The 27,874-nt window shown below is 46.9% G+C and overlaps 1 protein-coding gene across 6 annotated transcripts in view; it reads right to left on the reverse strand.

Moving 5' to 3' along the window:
• EXOC6B (exocyst complex component 6B) overlaps positions 1-27,874 on the reverse strand; it is a 305,538-nt gene that overhangs the window by 228,937 nt on the left and 48,727 nt on the right. For all 6 annotated transcript variants that reach the window (XM_087737075.1, XM_087737074.1, XM_087737072.1 and 3 more), the window contains exons 2-6: positions 23,470-23,635; positions 16,492-16,539; positions 14,229-14,319; positions 14,080-14,125; positions 9,749-9,953 (exon numbers count right to left, since the gene is read on the reverse strand). In XM_087737075.1, coding sequence (XP_087593201.1) covers positions 9,749-9,953; positions 14,080-14,125; positions 14,229-14,319; positions 16,492-16,539; positions 23,470-23,635 — 556 coding nt within the window. The remainder of the gene's footprint in view (positions 1-9,748; positions 9,954-14,079; positions 14,126-14,228; positions 14,320-16,491; positions 16,540-23,469; positions 23,636-27,874) is intronic.

Genomic DNA, 27,874 nt, shown 5'->3' on the forward strand with positions numbered 1-27,874 from the left:
AAAAAAAAAAAAAAGAAAAGAAAAAGAAAAAAAAGGGGAAATAAGGGAAGTCTTGGGTTGCTGAAGGATTTCGCTTGGTGATTTCTGCATACACCCGTTTGCAATTTGTACAGGAGTGTCATGCAAAGGGCACGCTGCCCGGCACAGCTCTCGAGTCCTCTCCCTGAAAACTAAACCATTGTACCTCTACTGGAAAAAAATACAGCCCTACTAATACTAACCCGCTTTCATGTCATTAGCAACCCAGAGACCAGAACTCCCTGGTGCCCTGACATCGTTTCATATGATCCGTTCCCTTCCCCGTCGCTTGTGAATCAGTCACAGCCCATCAGCTGAAAAGCAATGGCTGGGATTTCAAAAGCTCCCTAGAAATAACGTGGCAATGACATTCCCCTAAAGGGGTGTTTTGTGCAACTGGCAGCTTGCTGCAAGAGGCATTAACCTTCTTGCAAATAATAAATACGAAACCTTGCTCACCTGGATAAAAAGCCAAACTCCAAACTAAATGGGCAGTGGCTATTTTCAAGAACTGGTGCTGGAATTGAAAGGGCTGCAGCACTCGCAAGCGTGGAAGATCGGGTCGCAGCGTGACCGGCTGTTACCTTCAACAAAGCACTGGTACCGTTTTCACAGCGGCATTAAGGATTTGCCACATCCACAAACTGTTCTGCATCTTCAGGTGAAGGTACGTGAAGGCCCTTACGTGACTGTTACACCAGGAGTACCCAGGCTCCCAAAAGCTCCTCGGCTTCTCTTCCACGTATACACAGCCAGCTGCCGGGCAAGAGCACTCACCAGCTGGAGAAAGTACAGAGAGATCAAACCACCCCAAGAATCCGCTAGCAAAACCACTCAAGGAATTTTTAAAAAGAAAAATAAGGAGAAATCAGTTAATTTAAAAGGTTTATTAGCAGCTATATTACAATAAGCCTGAGACATCCAAATGAAAACTGAAGAATTTATCATCCCGGGCAGCAGCATCCTGATGGGAGCAATTCCCAGCACTTTTTGAGCAAGCCTTACTTCCAACACCTCTCCCGACACGGCTGTCCTGTCCAGACCCCCGTGCTCCTCCACATCCTTTCCCACACGTGCTACGCCAAAGCAGGCACCCAACCCGCTTTATTAGTCTGAGGTCTATCCGCGCTGTCTCACCTCCAAAGCTGGCACGTCTGCGGGAGACCGGTGCACCAGGCAGCGCCTTCCTTTAAACAACTTAACAGCCTGCATAATTAAAACCAGTAGAAGCAAGACCAGTGAAAATTACAGCACTGAACGCCTGCAGTCCAGGGTGAAAAAAAAGTCTAACGGCACCTCTTTTCCCAGTTACAATACAATAAGCCTAACAGCAATTACTAAGGGCTCAAAAGAAGGAGCAAGGGGTGCTTATACCTCAACCAGGCACTGCGTTTTCCTTAAAGCCTTGTGAATTATACCGTCTATAACGACGGCTGGAAGATAAAGGACGTATTTCAAGAAACATCTCCGGATTTCAAGTGTTTAAAAAGGTCTGAAAGGCAACCACACAAAAAGCTGGTCCAGCATATGGTTGCCCTGCAGTTAAACTTTTGATTTTATGATGCAGCCATGTCCACAAAACATGCTGGATATGCTACTGGGGATACCGCAGTCCCTGTGGCCATTAGTCATACATATGCTGAAATAAAAAAGGCCCATGATTTAGCAGTTTCATTTTTGAGGTCATAAAAAGAATTCAGAGGAATATCCATATATTAATAAAGTTCCTATGGAGTATAAATTTTAAACGCAGACTTAAAGGCACGGAATTCCTCTTAAATAAACAGAGAAACCTTCCCCAGAAAGCCAGGAAGCGCTAGAATAAAAAGTTCTTTTATGATAATAAGCACATTTGCACTCAAATTATGTGATGTGGGAAGGAGGAGAGTCAAAGCCCAAGGAAGCACAAAGCCCTCAAACAACGTGCGCTGGGGAGCAGAAACATGCTTACATCTGCACATACCCCTATCCCCACCTCCCCAGCGTGGCCCACGCGCGCTGTTGGCCTCCAGTCCACCCCTCCAGACGTCCCCGGCGATGCCTTCATCTGCTTTTCCCATCAAGCAGCTGCCCCATCCACCCCGACCCAAGACGCTAAACCCGAACTTGTCCGGCTGCCACGGCCTCTCCGTTCCCACGCCCGCCGGGAAGCCGAGGGATCGCATTTAACCTCAAGCTCCTGGCTTGACAATTCGCTTCAGGAGCCACTTCAAAAAAACATTTCCAGTTCTCAAAATCATTCACACCTCCTCCTTCTTTCCCTGCTTTTCATCCCTGCTGCAAGCAGCAGAGCATCCCACAGCTGCGAGAGACCTGGCTGGGTACCGCTTCGGTTCCTGCAGGTGCGCTCCAGCCGGAACGTGCAAAGCAGGGGACAAAAGGCGGTGACAGACCCGTGAGCAAAGCCACCACGCTGGCTCTGGCTAAACCGCATTGGGAATTCTCACTTCTCGTCTTCAAAACCCATCGCGATCGCCGCTGAGTCAAGAAAAGAGCGGGTGGATTGAGGCGACAAATGCAGACGCTTCACCGGGATGTGTCTCAAAAAGCTCCCAAATGGAAGAGCAAGCGCCAAGTGACGAGTGCAGTCACCATCGAGATGGCGCGCAACACGCTGTTAAGAAAACGCTTCTCAGGGGCAAGTCTTAATGAAAGAGTAGCAAATTCTTAAAGATTTGTCTGCAATTTTAATCCAGTGCAAGCCAAAAATCTTTTTACCAGTTTCCTCAAGTAAATTTGCAAGGAGGTTAAGCAAAAGATGCTGAGGATAAGTGACCAACAGGAGTCACTACTATTTATCCACCTCCTCCTCGGTAGGGGGGGAAGACGACGGGCGTAAACACATTATAAAGCTTCTGACAATAAATATTTTTCCCGAGGCACCTGACAGCATCTCAGAGCTCACGCAGGTCTAACTGCGACACCCCTCTTCAGTAACCAGAGGGCATCGATCATTGCCCCACTGTGCCACAGCATCCCACTTCGCCCCCGCTTCACCAGCCTGGTTTGGGAGCCTCTTCCCCAAGACCGTAGCTGGCCATCAGACGGCTCATCTAAACGGTCCCACAAGATGTATTTCCTTCCATAATACTTTAATATAACAAGTAGACAAGCAGCAGTATCAAAGATTAAGAAGGTCTCGTTACTGAATTTTACTAGAAAATAAGCTTCTGCTTTACAAACCTGCCCAGGAGGGAAAAGCACCATCCCCTTATCCCCACTCTGTTGTGTAAATACTCACCGCATACCCAGCCACCAGACTGACCTTTTCAAAAGGCTCTCCTGCCTGCATCCAAGACCATAAAATCTCCTTGTTTTTAATAAACAACATTATTTTTACTTTTTGTGCTTGTTAAAGAAAACCTTCGGAATAAGAGACACCGCTTAAAGCGGCGGGAAGTTCGGATCTAAGGGTGCTTTTGGAAGTCCTGGGGCATGTTGATAAAATACGGCTCCCGCGGAGCAAGCGGGTGCAGGGATCTTCCAAACACCACACGTAAGCCCAGGCTTGGCACCGGCGGATCCAGCCCACGTGGCAAGGGAGACAACGTCTTACACGGGCTGCCGTGACCTTTGGAGAGCATCGACTGCTGCCGGAGCTCCGACACCCAGCAGAAGGACGTTCCCTGCCCGGCGCATCCAGAGAAAGGCAGTAAAATCTAATTTACTCTAAAATACACATACAAAGCAAAAACAATTTCCATATGCGCTGCAGAAGATTACATAAAGTTAAAAAATGTCAGGGATGAGGATAATTAAGAACACTACACGAACTGCATTTTTAAACGTTTTTCTGGGCCATCAAAAGGCCACCGGGCAGTATCTGGAGACTGAGAACACGTCCTTCTCTCCCCTGCCGCGCAGGGAACCGCTCGCTCACGTGGCTCGGGGTGGTGTGCATGTGTTTGCGTTTAAAACAAAGCACAGGGAGGGGACAGGATTTCCCAATAACGCTGAAATCGCCGCATGCCACGTCTCTACTTATCACCATCGTTTCAAATAAACTGCCTGACCAAAAACCCCTCGTGTTTTCGCAGCTCGGTTGAAGCCACCCGCAACGGGAGACCCCCGCGGGTGCGGAGCGGGTGCCAGAGCCGGCGCAGCCTCAGGGGGACGCGGTCCCTCCCGGGGGGCTGCTCGCAATCGGCAATCACGGACCCTCTAACTCTCCATTGCCCCCGTAATCCCGTCGCTACCATCAGCTTTTCAGAGAAATCCTGAAAGAGGTCAACAGGAGAAAGCTCACGGAGAGGGGCAGAGGCACAAAGCCAGCATTGCTGGGCAGGACGATAGTTGCTGTTGCAAAACACCACCCTGGGATCCAAAAACCAAGGGAAGTGCTTGAAACTGCGCTTGCAGCGAGCCAAGAAACAGGCTCCATGTGCCGGCAAGCCGAGGGCACCCCCTTCTTTCCATGGCCATCGTGCGGAGAAGCAGGCAGGGCAGCTGGGACGTGAGCCAGCTTTTTAAAAAAATACGAGCTTTCAATTCAATCTTTAAAAAAATGACATGGTAGCATTTTTATTACAATACCAATGTATTCAAAATTACTTTAAAATTAAAGAACAACTGACATACACCCAGGACTCCTCACCAACACGTAGCTACTTCTCTGTATTCCTAGTAAAAATGCACACTGAGATTCGGTTACAGTTGTCCGAACAAACCAGTAGCATAAACTATGCAAAGAAACTTGCGTCCTCAAACCAATCATCGTAAATCCAGGGAACTCGAGGTCAGAATTAAATTTAAATCCAGACATACCTAAAATATTGAAGCACACAGCTGTGTGCTCAACAGCCTTAGCATGGCCCCGTAATCCTGCAGCACAGCATCCCGGCAGTCACAGGGAAAGCCTATTAGCAGCTGTCATCTCCAAGTAATTGGAGGGGAAAAAAAAAATAAAATAAAAAAAAAAAATCTCCTCTTCCATTTCTCATCCACAAGATTTTTTTTCTTTCTAAGGCCAGCTGCATTTTGATCCTGTGCTACGGAACATTTTTATACCGGAGAGAAGCGTATCGGTACAGCGGCAGCTGCACATACCCGCATGCTATTTAGGCACCTCTGCCCAAGCTATTTGCAGGCACGAGAGGCCACGATGAACAGGAGAGGAGGCGTGCGGGACGCTACGGCTCTGACCGCTGTCCGTGAGCGGTTCTCGGTCAGCTCTGGCCTGCAGGGATAGCGTGTGAAGCAAGGGAAGACATCTGAACCCTAGATCTGAATCACTGATTTCAGAAACGTAGTCGTCTTTCTATGGAGCTGCTGTTAATCCTCACTCTGAAGTGCTTCATCTTCTCCAGCTTGACGGTCAGAACTGCACTCCTACCAAAATCAGGTCAGCATTTTAGTTGTGCACATCACTGTGCAACGTGTTACCTCATTTTTTATGTGTACGTATACGTTCACATCAGCAAGCTGATATTTTCTGCCACTGCGGGAAAACACACTTACACAAACCTCACATTATACTGCTCAGAAATGGCACAGACACCAATATCTGTTGGCAAGAAGAGTAAACAACACCTTAAAAAAAAAAAAAGCATAGCCAAAACACCAACCCATTCAAACTCGTACGAGATCACCACCTAGTAAACACCAGCTTTGACAGCATGTCCAAGTGATGCTAAAAAAAAAAAAATAACGCTGGTTTGCCTCCATTTATGTGAAAGGCACGCTGAACGGTTTGGCTGTCCTGACAAACTTGATCCGATAATGGCTTTTGGATGGGTTATTCTTGGCCCCCTGCGCAGCAGCGCTCGCTGCGCTTACCCTGGACGCTTTGCATGCAGCACCGTCCTAAGTGACCTCCTCCGCATGCCGCGCATACTTCAGACATTAAGCTAGATAATAAAACCACATACCGGATATCAGCAAGTGTTAATAAGATGTAATTCGTTTCTGGCAAGCCCAGAACTCAGATCTTTTTAAAAAAAAAAAACAAAACAAAACAAACACACACCAACAAAAACAGCACACACGCAGGTTCACAGGGCCAAAGTCCAAAAGGAGTTCAAATGCACAGAGCTACTTTCATCTGCCCAAGCGCCGTGTAATTAAGAACAATATTTGGAACGCGGCAAATTCCCCCAGAACCATAGGTAATAAAATTCAGATTTAAAAAAAAACACATGAGGAAAGGAGTCAATGAGAGCTCATCATTTGCACAGCGAGACTACGAGGTTTCTCCGCGCGTCTGCGAGGTCCCTCCAGTCCCCGCGTCCGACTGACCCCGGGAACGTCTCACTTGACTTCACCCCACCACGGGCTTCCTCTCCAAGAGCGGGGCCGGCGAGCTCCCCGCATCCTTGACTGCCGGCCAGAAACGCAGCAACAGCTCCAAGCGCTCCAAGACAGATCCTTCTGATTATCACAAAATGAAATTTTCAGCTCTTGTCATCATCGGCCTCAGATTTGTAATGTTACAAAAACATGATTTCCTTTCCCCATTGTATCAAGCCCTCTTCCATTCCCGCTGGTGAAATCAAACAATTTTAAAAGAATTTATATGATGCTAATTTAAACCGAATGTATTTAGCTGCTGATCGCAGTTCCCCGACTCTCCCAGGCCTCCTGCCAGCTCCGCTCTGTTCCAGAGCGGCTATCAATCACGGCCAACAGACCGAGGAAAAAGACCCAGCGATGCAAGAAGCGATACTGGTAATTCTGGCAGCGGGAACCCTGCCCTTCGCTTTCGGCAAAACGCCGTGAAGTGACCCCACGCAACGGAAGGCTCCGAAAGCTTCAGCCCCCCATGGCTTCTCGTCGGTGAAGCAGGCCGTGATACTTTTTGCAGGAATAAACCCAACACGTTGCTCAAATTCCAGCATCGCTTCCAACTCGGCTTTTGCAACTGGATGTGGCAAGTTGACCTTCCTCCCAGAGCCACTGTGCGGGAACGGTACGCATTTACTGCAGGAAAGCCATCGAGTCCAACCTTGGAGATACCCCTGTTCCCACAAAGGGTGAAGGCAACCCCTTCTAGAGTCCGCCCCTTGCTCTCATAAAACAGTATAAAACTGGGATTTGGGGGAGACTGAAGATGTATACTTCACTGTATCACCCGCAGGAAAACTAAAAATATCTAAACGTTAGCCTCTTGGTGCATCTTGTTTTGACGCTCCCTTGCAACAGCCCAATTAGCATCTACGTGGAAGGAAAAGTCTCTTCCACTTGAGTATTTTTCTGTTGGATGCACTGAAATGCTGAAGCTCTGATGCACCCCTAACAGAGATGCCAGCAGCATCAACAGGAGAGACAAAAATTTACCACAATCCAGACCTCAATTTAGAAATCCTTAAGATCCAAACGGCGGGAGCTGAGCAGAAGGCAGTGAACGACGAAGAACTTCTGCAAGTGTGTAAGGCAGAAAAGTACTGACAGGAGAAGGAAGAGAGTGCTTGGCTCAGCTCAAAGCAGGGACCGTAGCGCTGGCTGAGAGGCTATCTGGAGCTGAAGAACAAATAATGAACTTAAGAGAAGCTCAGAAGATTAGCAGATAAAATAAACACCGAGGGACAAAAGGTGAAGAGTAGAGAAAGAGTCTAACGAACAGAGAAACGTCTTTGGAGGTTTCGTTCAGATGCATGGCTGCTTGCTGGCTCACAGCAAGAGCTTCGATAATCCAGTATTGCAAAAATCAAACGCCAAACTCCACCAAAGGAGGATGATAACAGGGTGAGTAAATCTAGTTCTTTCCCCCCAGGTCTTCTCCCAGCTTCTCACTGTGGTCAGCTCAGGCACTTCTTGAGCAGCCAGTCCCCACCGACCCCCGGTGCCCCTCCTGGTCATGAAGGGTCAGAAGCGGTGAGCAAAACACCAGGAGAGTGCCCAGAGCAGAAAAACAGATGCCGGTATGGGCTCCTGCAACTTTTTTAGCTTTGCTGTAAAAAGACGGATTTTTTTTTTTTTTTTCTTTAGAGCAAGAGGTGGGGAGTTTCCAGAGCTCCCGGCAGGGTGTGAGCTCTCCCCAGGAGCAGAAGGGGCAGGAGAACGTGAAGAACGGGAATAAGCGCGCTGGGGATTTCAAAGCGATGGAAAGCACAAAGCTACAAAAATATCTCCAGTCAAAAGATAGCAAAGGAAGCTATTTGCAATTATAGGGAATTTCTCAAACTGGCCTCTCTAAGCAGGCAAGGACATATGGCTGGATGTGCACATCTCTGCCCACCCATCAAAGCGATCAGCCACGGTGCCAGGAGGTTAAATACCCCTCCCAGCATCATGATGACAAAACTGGGTACTACAAGAAGAGGACACAACATCTGCATCCGCTTATATCTCTAAAATTGGTAAATATCCTTAACAGGATATAAAGAAGTTATTTATTTCAAGTAGCATATTCGCCGCATTAATTGGGCACCCAAAGACAAGTGAAACTCCTATTCCTTTCCAGCCACAGAGCCGCAGGAACCAAGGAAGAATCTTTTAACAAGTTTGGCTGCCGTAATGAACAAAAATATGGTATTTTTTTGTAAACAATTACTGTTCTAGAAACTGCTGTATCAGGTAAATTCAGCCCAGTAACACCTGTAGCCTTCCCAGGTATCGCCACCGCGCACGTCTGGCTCCACAACAGGACGCCCAGGTCACAGCGTGTTGTCTGCAGAAAGTCTAGTTTGATTCGATGCAACAACTAACAAAAAAGTTTGCTGAGCTCTCAGATGCAGCATGGCGTCTCTCCATAGCTCTATTACACAAGAGAAGGCTTGGTTTGTTTTCCCAAAATACTAGAAAGAGATTGAGAAGACAGTAAGGCAGCGGATATACTGTAAACTAAACCAATTAATAGAAATCCTCAAGCTAGACCATTTTACAGAAAGGACGGTGTTTATAAGACAGAAAATCAAGCTTGCCTGTACTTCTACCCATAAACATAACAGCACAATTTCATCATCTTGTGAAAAATTATAGCAAGAGTCCTTCTCATAAATCAACCAGTCCAACCCATCAATCACTATCAGAGGAAGTAGTTTACTGCTCATGAGAGGGAACATTTCATTACTAGTGGATTTGAATTTCATCAAAGCAGCAAAGTTCTTTTTAAGACCCACTGTGAGCAATGCTCCCCGGCTGTGACGAGAAAAACTGTGTTGAAATTCAAAACTAGAATACTGAAGAAGACTGGGAAAAGGCAATTCCGTTTTAATACATGCATGGGGATGTTTAATTAATCAGGTTCAACTTTTACAGACATCGACTGCTAGGCAAATGCAAGCAAGCCTCAATGAAAGTTTACCCCATACGTGAAAATGAGTTTAAGATGCCAAAAAAAAAAAAAAATAAAATAAAGTTGCACTCAGTGCGTGAGCTTCTATTGCTATTTCCCGCACCTGGGAAATCAACACTGGTGTCTCCAGGTCTTCCAGCTGCCACCAGCCACAGCAGCACAAGTGGCCCTGTCCTGCTAAGCGGAAAATATGAATTACACACCCCAACTGTACCTCCCAGGCTCGGGGCTAGCAAGAGCCCACGGCAAAATACAGGCGGGAGAAGATGATGACAAAAATGGTGCATCGCTTTTCAACGGTATAAAAGTCAGGAGATAATCTCCAGCAGCAACCACAGAACGAAGAACCATTGCTTCACCTAGTAACAAAATTACTCCAATATTTAAAACTAATTTTACTGCCTGGGGATTGGAAAAGTAGAACTTTGCTTAACATGACGGTGAACCACCCTCCTCTTCCAAAAAAGCCTCCACCGTGTGTGCGCACAGAAGTCCTACCTGTTTCATCGCCGTCTCTCCAATCTTGTCAGAGTGCTTACGGATACTCTCCAGGAAATCCTTGAGGTCTGACATGGACACTTCTTTGATCTCTTCACGCAGCTTTGGAATATTATCCACCATGATCTTGCAGAAGCGGTAGTGGCTCACTTGGGGCAGGTACGTGTGCTCAAGGTGCTCCAGGGTCTTGAGAGCAGGGTAGTGTCTGGGGAAAGCAAGCAAGGCAGATGTGGAAAGAAGCACGGCTATTTCCATCCCACTGCCCCTCCAAAACGTGTGCTAACTGTAAATAATTTAACATACTGAAGAACCTCAGCTGTTTTCAAAGGAACATAGACCTGAGCATCCAGGTCACCATAAAAGCATCGTTTTCCTTTTGAAACAGAGCAGCAGAGGCACAAAGGTGAGTAGCAGCTCCTTACTCACAGCTCGGAGGTGCAGACAAGGAGCAGCCGGTCACAAGCGGCCAGCAGCAGCTGAGCCCAGCAGCAGCTCTCACCCACGGTAAAGCCTTTTGGGGCACCACATCACAGAGCGAAGGAAAAGCTGGCAACCACACATAGCGTTAGGTTATGTGAGAAAAAGCTCAGCCCCATGCACAGGGCACGAGGGCTCATGGGGGAACCCCAGAAAGACCCTGCACTGGTCTCCCCAGGAGACCCATCGGCCCGGTGGATGGAGGTGACACCCATCGAGGCGAGCGGGTCTCTGGAGCACCTCATACACCTCGGCCATGCTGCCCGAGTCAGCAACCCCTGACAGCGAGGTGCCGTCAGACAGAAGCACGGAGACGGGAATATGCCATAATACACCACAGACTGATAAACTCGTGTCTAACGCCCGCTGATATCCACTGCCTGCTACCAGCACGGGTGCTTGCTACTCTGTTGTAAAGACCCCAGACACGAGCGCTCTCCGACTTCTTTCCCCGTGCATACCAGGAGTCAGATCCCACCTTTCTCCCGGCTGTTCAAATGCTGATAAGCACCATTAAAAACACTTTCCACTCCAAGCACTTTTTATTTAGACAGAGGTGAAAATCTAGATAAAACGCCCAGATTAGGGGTCCAACGGATACGTTTTCTACAAAGCCCCTGCCTCTCTAGCAACTACTGCTGTACCACTGGGGTACGTGACCTTTGCAATGTCGAAAAGAATTTATTTCCCCACTCTATAAGAACCATACCTTATAAACTTAAGAACATAAGAATCCCAGCGTTTCTTCCCCTATGCACAATGCATGCCTTTATATTCTGGTCAGGCCCAACGGCCTTAGGGAAGGTACTGTAAATTTTATCCTACCTTTCCGTGTAAAAGCTACCTTCATAGCCTGACAGAAGATGCTAAATAGGAAACTGTTCTAAGCAAATCATTCTTCTCAAACGCCCTCCCTCTTCTCCCCTGGGGAAGTGGGCGTCCATAGGATTTGCCTGTTCGCTGGAATTCAGGGGCCCTCCTGAATGGCAACGTAAAATGCGAGACCGTCCCTCTCCTGGTCTGACCACAGATCTGGTCAAAGGTTAAAAAAAAAAATTATCAGGGAACCATCTAGGAAACATTAGCAGGGTCTATAAAAACATATTTCAGACTAACACCAGGTCACAGTCACCTCTTGGGTGAATTAATGCAATTTTAACCGACTATACCCACGGTTAATCCTGGCCACAAGCACCTGCCACTTGCACCTTGAATTCTTGGGGGAGAAAAAGTGTTTAGTCATAAGAAACAAAGCAGCACCGCTGAAAAAAACCTGACACTCATATCCCCACTCAAAATAATTCTTGCCTGAACTCCAGGCAAGTCCACAGGGGAGTTGTTTTAACCAGAAGTGGCCTGTCCTGTTCCCAACACCAGAAGTCAAACAGATTAACCCCGTAACTCAGCCGGTGCTTACACTACGGTGAGGTATGAAAAACTATTTGCAATAAAATGCAAACCTCTCTGGAGAGAAACTTAGGAGTGCACAGAAAGCCAGAAATCAAACCAGAGGAATAAACACGCATTGGGGCGTTTGTTATATTTTAGGGCGTTGCTTGTTGAACCAGAAGCAGCGAAAAGGCGGCCGGGGGGACAGCGCGCGGTCACTGATGGGGTCCCCGGCTGCCTGACAAAAACAGAGTCCGAAACACGCGGGGGCAGAGGAAAGCTCAACACCGGTCTTGCACGAGACAGGCGATTCCTGCGGCTGAAGTACCGCCGCCTCAGCCCAGACTACACCCCTCACGCTAACGCCTGTTACCAGCCACCCCGAGGGGCCACGTCCTCGCCCAGCTCTGCACCCCCGGGACCACGGCACCAGTGGAACGGGAGCGCCCGCCGACGGGGGAAGCAGCGTTTTGCTAGAACAGAGTCAGAGCTGGCTTTTAGGGTTTTTTTCTGGCAATCCCCAGGCCCTGCTCGGGGGGTACAGCTCTGCAGAGGCTTCTCGGCTACAGGCAGGACGAAGCGTTCTCATTTCATGGTTGTGCCAAGTGACTTGGGGTAAAAAAAGACGGATCCCTCTGGAGCCCTGCGTAACCAGGAGGGATCTTGGAAGGCAGGGCTGTGTTTCTCATCACTTTCCAAGAAGCAGCCACATGTGGCCCAGCTGCTGGACAAAAGCTCTTTCTGTCCCTTCCTTAAATTCTGGACAACAGCAGATGAAACATTTCTCTCCATCTCTTCTCTCTGCTGGTTGCACAGTCACTCCTCCGGGTTCGGACTGTGGGTTCCCCAGCTCCAGTTGACGGCCACAGATTCTGCATTTGGCAAACGCCTGTGTTCGGTTTACAAACCTAACGCAGCAAACAGCACGTAACTCATTTTGTCTACCTGGGGAAAGTTGAGTTTATTCACCCAGAATGCAAAACCTATTACTCCTCTGAGACTGCGTACCCAAAACCCGAGCTCACGCTAGGAACCAAGCCCCTGGCTGCCTATCATGAAATGATATATAAGTGAGAGCGGGTGCAGACACAAAAATATTTAATATGTTGTGCTGCACTGGGTGAATGAAGCCATCAAACCCAGACAAAGAAAGAAGAAGGGAAAAAAAGCCAAGGGTTCAGATTTTCTTTAAATGTGGCTTTCAACTTCTATTTGTTTCAAAATGAACCAACCCAAAGCAGGGGGGGGAAGATACAATTCTTAGAAGCAGACCCTGGAAACACTATCCAGAGCGAGGGAATCGAGCGGCATGTGGATTCCCTTCAAAAGTTCACAGCGCTGTGATGGGCTCCAGCTCCCCACCCCACATCTGTCAATGGATAAGCCCCTCGCTGTTCCTATAAACAGACTAAAAACAGTTGCACAAACTGTATGCTGCCCTATTCTGTACTGAGCCATCCCGAGAAAGAGAGAGCAAGGTTTCCAAACAGCTAAATAAGCTCCCTGTAACTCCTCCGGCCAGCCCAGCTTTCAGGAGTAACGCGTATCTGTTTACCCAGGGCTCCTGGGTCCAAGGACCCCAGAGATCAGCAGAGGCGGGAGGGGAAGTGTAAAAATACGCCCAGCGAATTAGTTATCTCCTTGTTCGAAACATCTGGTTTCTTCTGTATTGTTTCTGTGATGGATGGCAGGCACGAACCAGGCATCGGATCGGATTGCTCTCCCTGCGTGGCATTCAGCTGGAGCCTGCCGTGTTTTCAGCTGACCTCCTTCCAGCGGCTGCTCTCGACCCAATTTGCCACCCCCAGGGCTACAACGCGCCTCCAAAGTCCCACGCTGCTTAAACAAACCATCCCCCAGGATCCCGGCCATGCCAATATCCCGGTCCGTGGTTTCAGCATTGCAACAGATGCGGGGTGGGAAAAATCCTAGATTTACAGCTCATGATTTCTGAGCCACGAAGCCCCTGCAGTTCAGCTCACTCTTCTGAACAATTATTTCTGCTGCAAAATAAGCCGTATGCCTTCCTACCAACTCCTACCATCCTGCACAACGTTTCTCAGGTGTTTGGCTTCCATTCACGTTCATCGGATTCTCTCAGATTATATCAGGTTTTGTATTATGACATGCATAGAATGAAATTCAGTTCATAACGCATAAGCAGCAAGGCGTGCATTGACTGCATGCATCACAACAGTGAGCTTCCATGAAAAAAAAAAAAAAAAAGTGAACATCCACCGTAATTAAAAAGCCTAACACAAAACGAGAGCCCGCTGCAGTCCCGGCTCTAGGCTGCACCGCAGGAGGCCGAGCAGGACAGTGAAGATACCAGCCAGAAATCAGATAAGTTAACTTGGAAAGGCTGATTTTGAAGTCCTAAGTTTTGAGAACCTCTAATTTATCCGGCAGCAAACGGGGGCTTTTCAACTCTTCCAATACAAACAACCAGTCTATACAAAATTTACCTTTTAGATTTCATTTGCTCTCGGAGTTTGCTGTACATCTCCAGGACTGGAAAGAGAAGGAAAACACACAAACATTGAGACACAAGCACAAAGAGACATGAATTAAAATAAACAGTTATACAAATAAAGAGCAATTTCAGATTCCTCACCCGGAAGACACAGTGTTAGCTTATCAACCGTCGCCGAAATATTTCTCTGTTGTAATCGGCATTGCTTCAGCTCTTCCATTGCTATTATCAACTTTGGAAAAGAAAAAAAAAAAAGTTTCACTAAGAACAGTAAACAGACAGGGTAGAGAGGCTATACGCTGCTTGGCACTTCTCGCGACCATCCAAACAGTAGGGTGACAGCGAAGCCCGCCCCGATAACCGCAGAGCTCGCCCGGCACTGCAGAGCGCTGCTGGAACAGGCAGGACCGGCAGCTTCGGGCGGTTTAATCAAGTAGCAGACGCATTCCCTAGCCTAATTTCAAGTAAGCAAGCAGCAAAACCAAAGCCATCAAAATACCAGCCTTGTAGCACATCCTGCGAATTCCAAAAATGATTTCCCCTTCCCATTTGATTCATTTCTCCCCTACTCCCTCTCCAAGCTTCTCCTTTCTAGTTCTTCTCAAAGACAGGACGTGGCCGCTCGCTCCCGGGGGACCCGCACCATCACAAACTAACAGGGATTTTTAAACGCTCCATCTCCAACAGAAAAACCTGTGCATCTGGACAAGGGCAAAACAAGGACTGGCCATCGCATACAAAGGAAAACTCTTTAGTTTCTTTTTTCCGAAGGGCAGGTCATGGATTTGTCCTCCAGAGCACCAGCTTATCTCCACAGTACCAGACTGAGATTGCAAAGTCCTTTTGAAATCCCAGGCTCCTCTGCTCTTGGAGGTGAATCCTCCGTTCAAGGTAACGGAGGTATGTTTATTTGATTCAGGAGAGAAGCTGCATCGTCACCTCCCCAACGGGCATCTTTATCTTTAATCTTTATTAGAATAATTGGTCTGATGCAGTCCAACATGGGGATTTTCTTGTTTGTTTTTCAAATACAATGCAGCTGGCTGAAATAGTAATGCCTGCACGTCCTCTGAGCAAAATGAAGTCTGGGTGTGTGGGAAGGCAGTTAAGAAAGAAAATAGGAAAGCTGCGAAGAGTAAATTTATATGTTATATGGGCAGAGCAATGCAATTCATCAGGAGGACAGAAAAAGAGGGGAGAAGGACCGTCCCTGGGAGCTCTCACACGTCTCCATCTCAGGCACTTGAAAAACGTCAAGCATCAGTGCCTTCGTGCACACTCAGCTCTGAAGCCCCCCCAGTCTGTTCACGCTCCCTTGTGATGAAGGGGCAGGAGGAGGAGTGTGGTTAGAGGCACATCGCATCCACGACGTGCTCAATCACCTCCTTTCCTCCACGCCTTGATGCCTCTACCCATGCAGCTCAAAAACCACCCTGACTTTAATTGCTGCTGTACTGCGCTGTGAAGCGGGAGCCAGACTCTCCAGCTCATATTCACAGAATGGTTTGGGCTGGAAGGGACCTTTGAAGATCACCTAGTCCAACCCCCTACCACGGGCAGGGACACCTTCAACTAGACCAGGTTGCTCAAAGCCCCGTCCAAACTGGCCTTGGACACCTCCAGGGATGGGGCACCCACAGCTTCTCTGGGCAGCCTGGTCCAGGGCCTCACCACCCCCATCATAAAAAATGTCTTCCGTACATCCAATCTAAACCTACCCTCCTTCAGTTTAAAACCATTCCTCTTTGTCTTGTCGCTACAGGCCCCGGGAAAAAGTCTCTCTCCATCTAAGCACTGAAAGGCTGCAATCAGGTCTCCCCGCAGCCTCCTCCTCTCCAGGCTGAACCCCCCCAGCTCTCAGCCTGTCCTCACAGCAGAGCTGTGCCACCCTCGGAGCATCTTCATGGCCTCCTCCGGCCCCGCTCCAACAGCTCCATGTCCTTCCCGTGCTGAGGACCCCCGAGCTGGACGCAGGGCTCCAGGGGGGTCTCCCCAGAGCGGAGCAGAGGGGCAGAACCCCCTCCCTCGCCCCGCTGCCCACGCTGCGGGGGATGCAGTATTGTTGTGAGCGATCCCATTCACACCACTCAGGGCTGCAGGAGCAAGCCTACAACTTGATTATCGTTGCTTCAAGTCCTTCCTGCTTCCCAGGCTTTGCCTCCCACTAGCTTTCAATCCACAAGCAGTAAAAACGAAAAATGACTTCCCCACACTCTCGCACAACTCATCTTTCATGCAGAAAAGCAAAACACAGGAGAGAGAATCAACACACGCTTTAATACCAATGCTGTGTACATTATCAGCTAACGCTGAGCAGTTATTGATGCTCAGTGTAATTTCCCACTAGCAAGCATAGCCAAATGATGGAAAAGCAAAAAACAGAATGAATGACTGTGTCACTTACTTCTTTTCCTTCATTCTGCAGCTTTCGGTTGGTGTCCGTCACTTGATTCTGCAGGGACATTGGGGGGAAAAAAGAGAAAGCCCATCTACATGTATATCAGGACAATGTTTTTCACAAAAAAGAAACTGTCCATAAACACCATGACTTTTCACACAATCTTCTCTTGCATGGCATAGAACTGTTTATTAGCTGATTGAACAGTCATCACCACTCAGGCACACGGGATGCCCACAGCCTCACAGCAATACCAAGGATTTTCTTCCCTGCTACTAGAGAAAAGGAAACGGCAACAGGAGTTAACACTGCTGCATGGCAGCCTCACGACGCGGCAGTCTTAACGGATCAAATGTCGCAGCAGATGCTCACATCGGTTCTCATCTTAAAAGCTATTTTACCTGAGTGGTAAAGGAATTCAATTTCCCCTCCCCAACACCGAATAGATTACAAATTAGGTTTTAACTCTTTAATATCGCAGCAAGAAAAGAACTCTTCAACGTGGGCTTTAGCCATAAAGTGCCAATACTTTCTTTTAGATCTTCAGATGCATCTCCCACTATATCCCTCCTCCTGGCTGGTATAAAAAGGTATTTTTACATACCTGACGTATACCTGGTATAAAGAAGGTATCTATTTGCTTTGCTAAACCATCTTTCTGTATTATCCTATCAAGCTGGGGCTCACGGTTCAAGAATTTCCCACTTTGCAAACTTGGACTAGCAAGATCACAGCGGTTCAGCCCTTTACGGCTCTAGGCATCAGCCTGACTCAGTAAAGACCCACATGAGAACAAAGCTAATTTTTAGACTCGTCAGGATAGAAAATAAGCAGCTTACACATTATTTAGACAACAAGTAGAAAGATGACTTTGGGAATTCTCCTGAATATTCATTCAAGTTCAGACAGGAGAAGGTTTGTAAATGGAGATACCATCTTCTACAGACCAGCTGGGATAGCCGAAAAAACCTAAACAAACTTTCAAGCAAACATGCCCAGCTTCAGGTCTTTAGCAAAGGCAGCCAATTATAAAGGTAAATACCAGCAGAGAAGGACTGCTCAGAGTCCAGGTGCTTCACGTCAGTCTGAGACTAACATGCCATAAAACTACTTTTTCCCATAGAATACTCTCTTCACAGCTACTACAGTTGTAAATATTCGTTTGCAGCCTTGTCTCTGTAAGATGTCTCAGAGGTTTCTAGTTTTACTCAGGCTTACTGTACAGTGGAAGCTGCTGCTGGATTTCAGCCGGCATCATCAAATTTTATGAACTAGTTCCTGTGTGTTTTCAGTTCTGTTCATTCTACAGGCAAGACCAGTAACAGAGCTTGGACAACGGCACGAGCTGCGACACGGAGCTCTCGAAGTATATTCAGGAGCATAAGATCACACAAACCAACTTAAGATCTTTGTTTCCCAACACTTTTCAACAATTGCAGAAACAAGCTGAATTTTTAATGAATTCACCCCTAGCGAAGGAACGCCATTTGATGCTCTCCAATTACCCAACAGAACGTGCACGGTGCACGGAGCAGCAGCAATAGCAGAGCAAAGCAGGACAAGCTTCAGGGTGGATTCAGAAGATAACAGCCACCTCTCTCCTTTCTGAGCGCACCACGAGGCAACCAGTTCAGACAGGAGGGGAGTTTTGTATTAATATACGCAAAATTGATTCAGGATCCAATTTGTTTCCTGCTGACTATTGAAAGATACTGGGCAACAACGATTTCTCAGACTGGTCCAAATTCCAATAGGTCTCGCACTGAGAGGTTGGTGTTGCTTCGATCGTAGAATCGTTAAGGTTGGAAAAGACCTCTGAGATCACCAAGTCCAACCGTTAACCTAACTGCCAGGCCCACCTCTAAACCACGGCCCTAAGCACCACATCCACACGTTTTTGAACACTTCCAGGGACTGTGATTGCACCACTTCCCTGGGCAGCCTGTGCCAGGGCCTGACCACTCTCTCCGTGAAGACATTTTTCCTAATATCTAACCTAAACCTGCCCTGGCGCAGCTTGAGGCCCTTTCCTCTCGTCCTGAGCAGAGCCATCCAGCCTCACAGGCTTCCTTTTGTTGTAACACTGGCCATGCTGGTTTTTAAGCTTACCGTGATGTAAGAAGAGGAGTCATCCCGTGATCTCCCCGCACACAATTTTTCTACAGCATCTGCATCATATTGCTCCCCTTCTGCAGTAGCTTCAGCTCTCCTGGCTGCTTGCCCCGTGCAAAAACTGCTCATTTCCTTTATGATGTATTGAGATTTTACGAGCAGGAGCACAGCATCTCTTCCAAAGATTATTTTATTTGCTTATATCCTGAAAATCCCACCAGGAAAAAAGAATCCATGTAGGGTAATTTAAAACTGCTCCTAAAATAATGCCAAGGCTGTACTAGTCTTCTATTAAAATTACGTATCAATCCCAGCTAAAGCAAAAAGTAAGAGTATATTCTGCCCTCGCACACTAAGAGTCTTCAGGAGGCGGGGGGTTGTGTTTTGTTTTCTTCTTCAGGTCTACATCCATACGTTGAAAAAACCAGATATTATTTATATAGGCTCTCTGTAGACATGTTGAAGCTTTGCAGACAAGGAGATTTTATAATTTAAGACAGACGCACAGCAAGGGGGGACAGACAACAGGTAGGCACGTGTGAAGAATGAGACGATGGGATCACACAAGGGGCTTACGGGATGCTCAAGTCATTAGTTCATTCATCTATAGATGGAACATGTGGTACGGAGCAGAGGGTTTGTTTGGGGGGTTTTAAACATCACTCTGCTATCATTTAGAGAGTGTCAGAGTGATGAGAGAGAGGAGCAAAGGGCGCCGGAGAGGAATCCTGGGAATGGGCGCGAAGGGCACCGCTGTGACCCCGCACGGCTGTGCTGACTCCAGCCCCCTGTCCCACACCCACCTACCGCTGATTTCCACCCTCCCTAAGGAAGGGAGGGTGACGGTGGAGCGATCCTTCAGGTCAGCAACTTATGAACTTCCCAATCTGGAGGGCGCACCCAAAGTCCGGGTTCGTTATCCGCCCCCGCAGCCGTTCTCCCTCCGTTTCTCTAACCCCTACGGGAATCCGCTGCGCGGCTGTTGCACTTTTAGGTCATCGCCGCATCCTGGGGCGGCGAGATCCCCGCTTGGTTTCGCATGGATGAAGGTGAGCTCCCCTTTGCTCTAAGCCAGTTGCCTCCGTTCAATTAGATCTGCCCTAATCTGAACGCACTGAGCAATAAAAATTGCTTCCTATTCATTTTCTTCACCCCCACTCGTAACTGCACAGACCTTACGACTGCACGCAGCAGTACTGCGCGTGGGGGAAGAGAGGATTAGAATTGCAGATGCCTTTTCAGAGAAAAGCCTTTTTATTAATTGCCATTCAATAGTGGCAAGTGTGAAGTGCTAAACTTGGGCAGAGATAACCACATAAAGCAGGACAACAAACGACTCGACGGTAGCTCTTAAAAACTGGACCTGCTGATACAGTACGTCCGACTGAAGAACAGGCAGTGCTGTGCTGTCACTGAGAAAGCAAGCATCACACGACTACGCACAAACCAAATCCTACAACGCCCCCGAAATACCCCTTCTACACCATTTCACTGGTGACCGATTGCCTGCCCCAGCTTAGAAACCACGCTTATCACCAAAAAGACCCCAACCCCATCAACTGGAAGGACTTCAGAGTAGGAAAGTAAAAATGTTAAGACGCCTAGAAAGCACAACCCTTCAGGATGGACTGGGGCTACCTGTCGTACAGGGGACAAGACCAGAGAAGAACATTCCTACAACCTCCAACCTGCAGAAGACTGCTGCAAATCCAAGAAGGAATAATCTCTCTTTTGTGCCTGACGGGTCAAAAAGTAGTAGACCTAAAAAAGACTTTTCAACCATGTAACCCGAGTTTCCTAGAGACGGAAAGACAGCAGTACCTGGGGGAGGGCTAACATTAGAAGAGGTTAGATAAAAATCCATCAGGAATGACGCAGCTGAAGCAGAACTTGCTTGAGAGAAAAAAAAGATGGACTAGGTGATTCCTTGAGGTTGCCGCCAACCCTGAGACTCGGTGATCCTTTCCCCTTCGCACCTCGAGTTGTGTTTTCCAAGTTGAACCATCCTAGTGTACAATCAGTCTTCGACCTTTTAACTTCCACTGGAACCTTTATGAGACGGAACAGCCAGACTGGTACGTGGTTCCCAAGACCCAGCAGCACCGTGCGTTTGTAGGTTTGAGACCAGGTCAACATAACACTGCTCACTTCCTAACGAGGAAGAACATTTGTGCGGCACAAGATATGAGATGGTTTAAGATGTATAACACAGAAAAACCCCAAAGCAACAAGATTTTCAATTGCCATAGTGAAGCTATATAGTCAAAAAATGAATAAGTAATGGCAAAAAAAAAAAAGGTTTGGTTTAAAAAATGTTATGATTTAAATATCATCCAAGTTAAGAAGATGCCTTTTTGAAATGTATCCCATGTATTTTCAATTACCTTACTTTTTTATCCATATATAATTATTAATCGGTGACCCAGCACCTCTTGAAAACAACACAACGCTGCCTAGTGCAGAAACTCATTGCAGAGGAGCTCCTCTGCTGATCGAGAAGGTCAAGTTCCCAATCGGTGCTAGCCCTTCGCAGGGCACAAAAGCAGGACAGAAAGCTTAGCCACACCATCCTGACCAGGCTTTAAGTTGACTCGGGGCCACCTGAAATACAGCGTTGCAGTACAGAGGGAAGAGGGCAGCTGTCTTACACAGCAATGGGGGAAGATAACACATCCAGCTCGTACTTAGCACGTGCGCTCTTAAAACAATGGAGGCTGATATTTCTGCAAGCATGATATTATACAAAATACCCCACGGCTAAAAGCACACGAGTGACGATACATACTAGAGATGCAATACGGAGGGCATTTATTTTATTGCTGGCTGCACGTATGTTCAAAGACCAGTGCTACTGAGAAAAAGACCAAGATCAAACAGAGAATGAATAGCTGGAACAAAACACACTCTCACCACTGGACCCACGGATGATTCCCTGGGGAAACCCTTACAAAGAGGGCTCAGTATTTCTCAAATAAGTTTCTGTGTATATTTTTCCCATGTGCCGTTTTATAGATCACATAGTGATGGAAATCAAGAGAGATCCTGAGGGTACAGAGATGGACTTCACAGTGCGCCACCAACAAAGTAGCTGTTTGTAGAATGGGAAACAGCAACAAGCCTTTGCAAACAAACAATGTGGAATTCTTGGCTAGAAACAATAGCTTAAAAAAAAAAAAAAAGACTTCTTTCATGGTATTTCCAAGGCCTCATCCTGCAATCAACTGCTGGATGAATCCTTGCCATGGAAAACGCCGCTGTAATAATACGGGTGCTTCTGGTGTCACCCCCACAAAGGTGTTCCTGCGCAAGTGCGTCCGTTTGTGGGATGGAGACCTGGGTGGGCTAAGCCAGAAGCCTGCTAGGAAATGCCAGAGGTAGCTTTAAATGAATAAATAAATGTATGAAAAGCAGCAGTCAGCACACTGAAGGTCGAGTTCTTCCTTCTTTTCCAGAAAACTTGCTTCTCTGAGATCCCCCCCCCTTATTTACAACTTCACCTTTCCTAATGCCCATTGAACGGTCTCCAACACTCCTAGGCTCCCAGAAAGGCCCTTCTCAACTGGCCAGACTCCACTCAGCCAGAAGGACTTGCCGTGCTGCTCTCTGGAGACAGTCCGTGCCGTTTTGGGTGCCACACAACTCAGCCCCGTTCGCTAAGGGACTGTCCTGGGAGGCTGCTTTCGGCTTGCAAATCAAGGTTGCACCTTGCTGCCGCAGCAAGGGCTGGCACAGCGGTCTCCCCTGCCTCTGTGGTAACATGTGTAGGAAAATGAGGAAGGTTCTCCGACCTCTGACACCGATTAAGTCATTACTGTGCATTTTTATATGCCCCAAATTGTGGAATACTTGTATTTTAAGGCACAGCAGCCAAGCTTCAACTACAAGCCCACCTGGCCCCTACACGTGGGAACACCTCCAACCTCTAGGTCCTTTTTCTCCCCAGAAACCTGCCTAGCTTCCTTCCCACCACTTATCCACATCCTGATCCTACAAACGGCTTTTTCCACATACTACTAAACACAGTTTTTCAAGAAATAGGTAAATTCCACCTTTCTCTCATCTTTCTGCACAGCTTGAAAGGCCACAACACTTGGAAAGCCCATTCCTAGCTGTAGCCATTTTATTTCCTCCACTCCCAGCTCTAACCGTTTTACCTTCTAGTTAAGCCAACCAAATCTGGAGCTGCTACTGAAAAAGAATCAAGCTGTGCGTTTGTTTACACAGTCTTGCAGTATTTAGTGAAATCAGTTCAGTTATATTTCACTACTGTTCCTGCTTACACCCGAACACCTTACAATGCTCTGACGTTCATTTGCTTTTTAAATATTAACATTTCACTTGCAACATCAGGCAGAGTCAGCTCTGCATCAGACCTCTTGGCTGACTTGTCTCAGACACACCACTACCCTGTAACGAGAATTCAATGTCAGATGGGGCACTAGAGCAGATGCTGCTATAGCAGATGTACTTCTGACTGCAGAGCTTATTTTTGCTTAAGAAATTGGTATAAGGTCTACCAGGAAAAGCACGTGTTTCCTAATGCAGAACAGGCTTAGCTTTAAGCTTTCTTGTGCTCTTAACGTACCACACTGTTTCAGTTTACCCAAATAATGGTCAAACTTCAGATGACTAACCTATTGCTACAGGGAGAATGAAGATATATATATATTTAATTTATTTTTTTATTTTTTAGATGGAAGAGAGATGCTCTAGACAAAAGGAGAAAAGGAGACATCCACGTGGCTTCACAGAATCCCACAGTGGTTGAGGCTGGAAGGTCCGACCTGAAGCCATCTGGCCCAAGCCCCCTGCTGAGGCAGGGCCACCTTAGAGCCGGATGCCCGGGACCATGTCTAGATGGCTTTCTCTTACCTTCAGTTTTTGAGCTTCTCCTCTAACTTTCAGCAGCTCCGTGATGGAGTCCACAAAGCCCTGGTAATGGAAGTTGCACATTTTCTCAATCTCACGATCGTGGTTTCTGATTCGTGCTTCCAGTTTCTCCATGAAACGACCGTGTTCTTCCCCATCATAGACAGACCTAAAAAGAAGAAGCCAACATTGGTCAAGATTCCAATACCTGTTACTGTCACTACTTAAAAGAAATATCCAAAATATGAGCTTTAAAGAAACCCTCCTGTGATAAAGGGATAGTTTTGCTTTTTATTGGCATATACCAGGCACCAAACTCAGATTTGAAAATCTTTCTATTCCAGCCTTTCTTTTTCTTTTTCCACCTGTCAAACACCAGCTCGATGTTGCCTCAGAGACCGCAACACGGCCGAGCCAGCGCTGAATCATCTGAAGCAAAGTCTTTGTGCTCTAGCTTTGAGCTCAGCCATCTCTGACCCCTATCTGCTACCACATGCTGTCACACTGAGCACTCCTCTTGGACAATTTACTGGGTGTTCTTCATGCTTCGGGGGTAAAATCTACAATGGAAAAGTATCACCTCTACGGCTGCCAAAATCCATTCCCCTTCTCTTCCCTAGTTTTGCCAGCACAGTTAGCAGTGTCGCTGAACGGCCAACACAGCTGAAGACAGCCCAAACTGATGAGGATACCCCAAGCCAAGACACCGCGCGTGCAAGCTGCAGGTAACAGGTAATCTATGCTACAACCAAACAAAAACACTAGTGTTAAATTTAAGGGTGGAAGTCAAAAAAAAATAAATCTATCCTCCCTATTTTCTTAAATTCCACGGAACTGGGAAGAGAAGCTTGAATTGCCACCTCAAACCACCTTTTGTTCTGCCCATTCCCAACCCATGCTGTCTGGTAACGATGATTATTTCCAACCGTTTTGTAAAGCAGCCTAGAAGGCGACTCTCTCATCCGCAGAAAGAGCCGCTGTGCAGAAGCGATAGATCATGACTGCTAGGGGATTTTCAGGGGGTTGGTTTTTTATAGTAAACATAGATATTTTCCACATCCCACCCTTAGACTTGTCTTCGTGAAGTTTTAGTATTTTGAAGAGCAGTGTTAACTGCGAAACCTGAATTCTCTCCCAATCCAAAAAAAATTAAGCACACTGTGAGCTGTATGGAGTCTGAGCTTGTACTGTGTCAGAAAGAAAGGCCAAATTAATTCTACACTGGATTCCATGCAGCAATTAGAGAGAAAAGATGGGGAATGACAGAGCTGTAACAAGCTATAAGAATAAAAAAAAAAAAAATTACAAAAAAAAAAAATTACTAATCACGGCAGTGACAAGCAACACTTCAGAAAGAGCCAGAACTAGATAAATCCAACCGGACACGTTAAATCTTTCTATCTGCAGAAAGCGATGTGATCCTTCGGTGTGATCTGTGCTCACAAGTCACTTTGGAGAATCCCACCTCTGCAATCCATAAAGGTCTCAAAGTAACACAAAAAATACCAAGACGGGACTAGAAGCTGGAGGAAATCTACTTAATTCTCATTCTTTAAAACCTGCCCTAGCAATTTCAGTTGCACAGTCTCAGTAAACCGTTCTCAATGGCAAAACAAAAATGCCAAATCTTCGTAAGCCTGTTTCAAACTCAATGTAAAACAACACGGTCGCCAAGAGCAGAAGTCTTCAAAGGCGACCACACTGCCTTCTTTATTCCAAGGTAGAAGCTGTTTGGTGCTAAAGGTGAAAAAGAGATATAACCTCCTAAAATTATATGAATGCCACCACTAGCATGATGCTAGTGGTTTTTCCTTACAGCTTAGCAGAGTTTTGCTGGTGAAACATGAAAGTTGGAGGCAGAGTGCCATCTAGTGCTGCACAGCCCCGCTGCAGGGTCTCTCATGCAACCCAACCAGGCACCTCCGCTCTAACGAACTCTGAACTCAAGGATAACTCACATACAACAAGCAGATAAAGCTAGACAAGTCGTGTTTTCATTCAAGTATAAATTAAAAAAAAAAAAAAAAAAAACCAGAAAACCCCACAACAGTAATTACGGGTGCCAAACAAAGGCGTTTATATTCAAAGGAAAATACCATCGGCATTTACAGAGGCATCTATTAACGGAAAAGAAACTCAAAATTACTTACAAACTCTAGGAAGTTTCCTTTGCAGATGGTAAACCTAAGACATAAAGGCCCAATGACTACAAACCTTTCATTTTTTATTTTTTTTTTTTTAGCCAAACTCTAGCATAAAAAAAAGTTGGTGACAGGCAGCAACGAAACCCCTGCATCTCAGGGGTCAGCTCTAAGCTGACACTCAAACAAACTCCATACCTTCCCTTCTGCGCTCTCCTATTCATCCACAACCCTCCCCCCAACGCAGAACCAGCATCCTGCACTTCCATCCTCCCTCTGAAACACAAGCGAATGGGCAACAGCCAAGCAAGTCCCAGACCAAAGCACGACGCACCCCGAAGTTGCAGGATGTCAACTCCAAAGTTACAGGATGTGAAGTTCTTGCTCTGTATTGAGCATCGTCATCCAAGCAGACTACGGTGACTATGCAGTGACTCTTAGCTCAAAATAAACAACGTAGGGACTCGGCTTGGTTGCAAGAAGAACAAATCTATCCTATATTGATGTGATATGAATCACATCAAAACACACGTGAAGTCCCAAACTCCACCATCACCATCTTTGGTTCCCTGGCTCTGGTAGTGATCCACCTTCCGCAGCTGTTTCTGCCGCTGCCCGAGCTACAGCATCCCTCTTGGAAAACCATCCTTATGTTCCCATATCCTCAACATTTGTGCACTGTTACCTACCTAGCCATTGCCAGCTTTCTCAAGACCAACTCTGGTTCTCACCCGACGCACTCAACTGAGCACCTTCATTACGTATTTCTCCCTTTTCAGGATTACCACATCTGGGGCATTATCTTCCCACTTCTTGCCCACCAAACCTTCGGGACACTCACTGCCTTGTTCTGGATCTACAGGTCTCTCCAGCTGCTCCCCCTACCTCATTTCTTCTGCACATCCACTCTGCTCCTAATAACAGCTCTCCTACTTCAAACGCTAATTATAGCCTGATCTGGATCTTCCGTGAAATGTCCTGAAGTGACCAGTAATTCAGAAGACGTTAGAAAGTGATGCACAAAAAAACTGCTAGAAAGAAAAAAAATCTTACGCATATATTTATACCCACTAATAATCACAACAGCACACCATGCAAAAATAAAGTAAGGAAAACAAAAATAAAAATTAGAATTGTTTTGGGCTGTTCATTCTCTTGGTTGTAAATAACAAAGCACTGTGACAATGCTATAGAAAATGATCCTTGAGGCTGCTTTTTTGTTTTCTTTGCTATAAAAAAATTGCTGGTCAGATAGCTTTAGTAATAAGCCTCCCCCACAAAAAGCCTTTCAGCTAAAAAAGTCTGAGAAAGACAGGTCTGCCCAGCATGCACTTATCTTACAGCTCCGGAGCAGGCTGTAATTCTCCGATTGAAGACTATGCTCAGTGACAGATCTGTCTGGTTTAAATTTTTTAAAGTACACTCACTAAACAAAACCATTTAAGATGAGTTTTAAAAGTTCTTGGATTGTATTGTTAAGTTTCACAATTTCTGCATTCATTAAAAAAATCCACTTCATTTTTTTTCAAAGGTCAACTGGAAAAATCTTTCCAGGAAAGCCATGACAGGCAAAGGCATCAAGAGTTCCCGCCTGTAGCCTTGCAGTATTGCAGAGTTCATCCCCCAAAAGAGGGGCAACCAAACCTGGCCCACACCAAGCGGCCAAACTGTTAACAACGGGGATGCCGCAGGCGCGGACTCGCGGCACAGCCGGATGCTCAGGTGCCTTTTCCATTTTCCAAGCAGCAGAAAGCGAGCAGGAGCTCACACAGAAGTGCGACGTGTCGATCATGAGCCTTTCACATCTTCATACTCCCTCCGCATCCCAGAGCCTCACGCGACTCTGCCTGTACTCAGCCCCCGCGTTCTTGGATACTCTACTGCATTCTCGATCGCTTCATCATCCACAAGAGCAAAAATGGGGGAAAGAGCAGAGGTTTGGGGAATGCAGCCCAAGAGGAGGCTGAAAGGGACAACAAGCTCAGCTACAAATCTCCTTAAAACATGGTCAGAGGCAGGACATCTTGGGCCCTGCCACCAAGCACCAACTCAACCTACGTTCTCTCCAGCCGTGCCTTAGACGCTTCATCCGGCTGCTCCCAGGCTGGCAGGTCCTATGCCAGACACCATACACACGCTGAAGGAATGCCAGAGGAGCTGAATGTATAAATTAATGCTAGAAAATAGTTAGGAACTGGCTTTGCAGGTCCTCCCTACGTCTCATGCTCAACTGGTTAACAAGAGGGCTTCAGGCAGTCCCGGAGAAG

This window comes from Nipponia nippon, unplaced genomic scaffold (assembly GCF_047370975.1).
Source record: "Nipponia nippon isolate SJK-2023a ecotype South Korea unplaced genomic scaffold, ASM4737097v1 scaffold_6, whole genome shotgun sequence".
Taxonomy (NCBI): domain Eukaryota; kingdom Metazoa; phylum Chordata; class Aves; order Pelecaniformes; family Threskiornithidae; genus Nipponia; species Nipponia nippon.